Below are 5,372 nucleotides of genomic sequence, written 5' to 3'. Positions count from 1 at the left end.
GAAGGATCGATCTGCCTGCGAATCCCTGGTCTGGGAAGATCCCACATGCCACGGAGCAACTAAGCCATGCGCCACAACTACTGAGCCTGCGCTCTAGAGCCCTTGAGCCACAAGTACTGAGACCACGTGCCACAACTACTAAAGCCCGTGTGCTCTAGGGCCTGTGCTCCGCAACAAGAGAAGCCACTGCTAGAAGATGCCCGAGCACTGCAACAAAGAGTAGCCCCCACTCACCGCAACTAGAGAAAGCCCGTGTGCAGCAACCAAGACCCAACACAGCAAAAAAAAAAAGAAAACAATTAAAAATATATAAATAAATAAAAATACCTTAAAAATTATGGATTGTGTGCAAGGTCAGCTCATACTATCTCCTGTGCATTACTTTTTAAAATAAATTTATTTATTATTTTTATTATTTATTAATAAAATTATTTATTTTATTATTTTATTATTTTTTATAAATAATTATTTTTCGTTGCAGTCTTCGTTGCTGCGTGCAGGCTTTCTCTAGTTGCGGCGAGTGGGGGCTACTCTTCGTTGAGGTGCGCGGGCTTCTCATTGCAGTGGCTTCTCTTGTTGTGGAGCACAGGCTCTAGGCACACAGGCTTCAGTAGTTGTGGCTTGCGAGCTTCAGTAGTTGTGGCTTGCAGGCTCTAGAGCGCAGGCTTAGTAGTTGTGGCGCACGGGCTTAGTTGCTCTGTGGCATGTGGGATATCCCTGGGCCAGGGCACGAACCTGTGTCCCCTGCATTGGCAGGCGGATTCTTAACCACTGTGACACCAGGGAAGCCTATCCTTTGCATTCTTTACTGTGGTAAAGAATCTGTGTTGGAGGACACACAAAAAAAAACACATGATCCCTGCCCCCTGGAAGCTTATAATCAGTTTGAGGAGGGGAAGCTGTCCTTTGTTGCTGACACATCACTAACTGGCCTAATCTTGAATGCAGTTTAGAAGACTTGTGGGAATTCCCTGGCGGTCCAGTGGTTAGGACTTGGCGCTTTCACTGTCGTGCCTGGGTTCAATCCCTGGCCAGAGCTAAGATCTTGCAAGCCGCGTGGCGTGTATGTATGTATGTATGGTTCCCAGTGGAGCAAATGCCAAGTGCTTGCAGCACATGGGAGCCTATTATGCATTGCCTGCTGAGAAAAGAAAGCTTTCTACTTGGACAGTAAAATGGCCCAGTGTTGTTGAGAGAGAACAGGTAAGGGGCTGCAAGTAGACTTTGGGGATCATGTTTTGGGGGAACTACAGCTCAAAGTCTTTCTCACCCCAGGCAATCAGTACAGCATATTTAGTGCCACCAGTGGAAAAATGTAACTCTAGCTAGAAGGGGGGAAAACGTTTCCTTAAAGTTTAGGGCTTCCCTGGTGGCGCAGTGGTTGAGAGTCTGCCCGCCGATGCAGAGGACAGGGGTTCGTGCCCCAGTCCGGGAAGATCCCAGGTGCCGCGGAGCGACTAGGCCCGTGAGCCATGGCCGCTGAGCCTGCGCGTCCGGAGCCTGTGCTTCTGCAACGGGAGGGGCCACAGCAGTGAGAGGCCCGCGTATCGCAAAAAAAAAAAAAAAAAAAAGTTTAACACAGGTACCCTTAACTGCAGATGATCATTTTATCACATCTTAACCCTAAGAGAGTTATTGATGAAATATAATCAGTTTTTCATTTAATTTTTAGTGCCCACATGGGGTGGCCAAGAGGACGTAACAAGGCATAACTCTCAGGTGCAGCTGTCCAACAGGTAATAGTGTAGTTTTGCATTTATCCAACTAAAAACCATATACTTCATAGCTAATGTAACAGCTGTTTGCACAGCATGTACTTACTGGGCTTCTGCAAACAAAACTTACTAGTATGGACAAAACCAAAGTACATGAGAACAGTGTTTTCTATTCTTTGATTTCTTATCTCAAAGTAGATCTAAGAGTGCTTTGCAAGCTTAATATTTAGATATACAGTTGACTCTTTAGAGGGTAGAATAGTTTCCTTATTTGTAGGCCGTGATTTACTGCTCCTATATTTAGGATGTAGGATCCTATATCTGAGGGTATTGGATATTTTCTTAAATGTAGAAGAGAATTTGTCCATACCACTTAAAAATCAATATGTATTTATTAATTACACATAAATACATTTGGAAATTAGTCTAATATGAATGGATAACCCACATTATAAATTCAGGCAAAAAAAAAGTATAATGCACAGATCCTCGTATCTTTTGTGTTTATTCAGAGGCCTTCCTGGGGCCTGGACCCGATAGGGTGGACTCTACATACTGTATATTTTCATGCCATTTGTTGTTTTACTGTCACATAATAACATCCTTTCCTGAATTCCGAGTGGCGATTTTTAGCTTTTTAAACCTGCAGTTTATGGATTTTAGAATATAACAACTAGAAAGAATATTCTCTTATCGAGAAGAGTAGTATGTTGTATAATCCATTCTAATCTGCTTCTCTATATAATCCTGCATTTATAGCTTTTAAAAGGAAAGAATTCAAACATGTTTGTTTAATTTGTATCACTTTTAATTAGTTACAAAATGAATGTATGCTCTCATAAAACTTTATCTTTATTTATTTTTTTATTGAAATATAGTTGATTTACAATGTTGTGTTAGTTTCTGGTATACAGCAAAGACAAAACTTTAAATACTCCAGATATCTATATAGGAGAAAGTGAAAAGCAGGGGTAATTCCATTCTCCAGAAACAACCACTGTTAACAGTTTAGTGTCCACGTGTCCAAACATTTTTTCCCATGCTTCTGCAAACATTATCATTATTATTTATTATTATTTTAATAATTATAAATGTATGCTATTTATATTATCTTGCAACTTGCTTTGTTTCCTTAATAATAAATCTTGGATATTTTTCCATTATTGTACATATAAATCTACTTTATATTCTTCTCAAGAGTTATATGGCACTAGGGGACTTCCCTGATGGCGCAGTGGTTAAGAATCCACCTACCAATGCAGGGGGCACGGGTTCGATCCCTAGTCCGGGAAGATCCCATATGCTGCAGAGCAACTAAGCCCGTGTGTCGCAACTACTGAGCCTGCGCTCTAGAGCCTGTGAGTCACAACTACTGAAAGCCCGCGTGCAGCAACGAAGACCCAACACAGCCAAAAATAAATAAATTAACTAATTAAAAAAATAAAAGCTATATGGCACTACATTTGGTAGTGATTTATTTAACAAGTCCTCTTTTCATGAATTGTTTCCAAAATTTTTTGTGTCTCAAACAAGACAAACATACTTATTGTATGTCTTTGCACACTTGAGCATATTGCTATAGGATAAATTCCTAGAAGAGGAATTTCTAGATCAAGTGTTGCCAGATCTTCCTCTTAAAAGTTGAATAATTTTGCACTCTCAACAGCAGTTATGGGAATGCCTGTTTCTCTGTAGCTTCTGGGAAAGTAGTTATCAGTCTTTTTAATCTTTGCCAATTTTGATGGGCAAAACTGATGTATTTATTGTTTTAACTCATATTTGGTTAAATATTAGTGGTGCTGAGCATCTTTTTATATTATTAGGCCATTTGTATTGACTCTCTGTGAACTGCCTGACATTTTAAGAAAAGCTTCATTACTAGACTGTAGGTTTTCCTAACAATTGCTGTATAACTCTCACTTCTGTGTCATAAAAATATCTAATTAATACCTTAAACAGAAGCTAAAACTAAGTGTACATATTTTGTGCATTTTCTAAAATCGTGATTTGTGTGTTTTATTTTTGTTTTTTATAACCTAGAGCCATGGAACTATTAAGGGTAAAAGGTCAAAGATCCTGGTCTGTTGGACTGTCAGTAGCCGACCTGGTTGACAGTATTGTGAATGATAAAAAGAAAGTGCATTCTGTATCAATTTTAGCAAAGGTAATTGCTATTCTCATTCTCTCATCATATTTTAAAATATTTATATTATTAATATAAAGCCATAAAAAGTGCTGTTCACACTGGAACCCAGGTATCTTCAGTATCACCAGCTTTTAGAGTAACACGTGGGAGAAGACAGTTTGGTCTAAGCTCTGTCCTGCTTGGCTATGGGAAGTCTGGGCTTCTACCAGGTTGCCCTTCACCCCCATTAATTTTTGGAATCTCCAAGAAGCATTTATAAATTCCACAAACTTCTTCTGGTTGTCATTTATCTCCTCAGCCAGCCAGGTCACCCCAGACCGACGTGCCAACTGGTCTTAGCCAATCATCAGTCTGCTTCTCCAGTTCAGTTTGTCCTTTACTGCTTTATTCCAAGTATAGAGTCCCTAAAGCACAGCTAAGATGAGGCACAAATGCTTAACCAAATGTTCATGAAAACTTAGGAATACCAGAAGGGAAATAAAACATGGAAGGAAAGACTGAAAACAGATTACCAAATTTGACTGGACTCAGAGTCCATGCTAAACCCCTCCCCTGGGAATTCACTCTGACATTTTTCTTAACCCCCAGCCTGTTACTCATATTGCAGGGGGCTAGCTTACCTCCCCATAAAGTGGGTGTCTTTGACCAAGTTCCATTTCACAAAAATTTTGTGAAACAGTGACTCGAATTTAGAAAATAAATGAACAATTTTTTTTAAGCTCAACTTGTATCACTTTGTACTTCTAGGACCAGAAAAGCAAGGAAATATCCATATTTATGGTATTATCTTTTTTGCAGTGATTCGGCTCTAATATCCCAATTTTTTTCATTTCAGGGATATTATGATATAAATAGTGAAGTGTTTTTAAGTTTGCCTTGCATCCTTGGAACCAGTGGAGTGTCTGAAGTCATCAGGACCACAGTGAAAGAAGATACAGTGACTGAGAAACTCCAAAGCAGTGCATCATCAATACATAGTCTCCAGCAACAGTTAAAACTTTGGTTCTAAAGTTCAGAATTACTTGAAAGGAAAGTCGTTTAATTTTACCAACATATATATAGGGCTGAGAACTTCTGTGTCTTATTATCTATCCTTACAAACTGCTTGGTTAAGGTAGATGGTTTCTTGGTTGGCTTTGTAATATGAATCCTTAGGTAGTTAGATAAGAAGGAAAAAAATCTAATTTTCTTTGTTGTTCTTGAGATATCTATACTGTTCTTTAAACCTACAGCAGAGATAAACGTTCATCTGCAATATGCATCGTTTTAAAATTATGTATCCTCAATTAGCACCTTTAGCACTTTGGGAGTACTTTGAAAATGATACATTTTTAAAGGAAAATTACTCTTTGACTGTTATAATAACCATGATAAGCCGAAAGCCCAGTATGGATTTACAAAATCTGTGCCAGCTATACACTCAAAGGATCCACAATTTAAGCTATTAATGTTTCTTCTTTAAAAACAGTGGGTAGTAATGATAATAAAGCATTTTGTTTTCCCTCTTCAAA

At 38.8% G+C, this 5,372-nt stretch overlaps 1 protein-coding gene across 1 annotated transcript in view; it reads left to right on the top strand.

Moving 5' to 3' along the window:
- Positions 1 to 5,372, top strand: part of UEVLD (UEV and lactate/malate dehyrogenase domains) — a 46,406-nt gene extending 41,034 nt beyond the window's left edge. Inside the window, exons 10-12 of the mRNA XM_029209265.1 lie at positions 1,673 to 1,736; positions 3,756 to 3,879; positions 4,697 to 5,372. Coding sequence (XP_029065098.1) covers positions 1,673 to 1,736; positions 3,756 to 3,879; positions 4,697 to 4,870 — 362 coding nt within the window. The 3' untranslated portion in view covers positions 4,871 to 5,372. The remainder of the gene's footprint in view (positions 1 to 1,672; positions 1,737 to 3,755; positions 3,880 to 4,696) is intronic.

This window comes from Monodon monoceros, unplaced genomic scaffold (assembly GCF_005190385.1).
Source record: "Monodon monoceros isolate NGI ecotype Baffin Bay Population unplaced genomic scaffold, NGI_Narwhal_1 Super_Scaffold_7, whole genome shotgun sequence".
Classification (NCBI taxonomy): domain Eukaryota; kingdom Metazoa; phylum Chordata; class Mammalia; order Artiodactyla; family Monodontidae; genus Monodon; species Monodon monoceros.
Note: the sequence above shows the minus strand (reverse complement) of the source record. Positions and strands in the feature narration are given on the sequence as shown.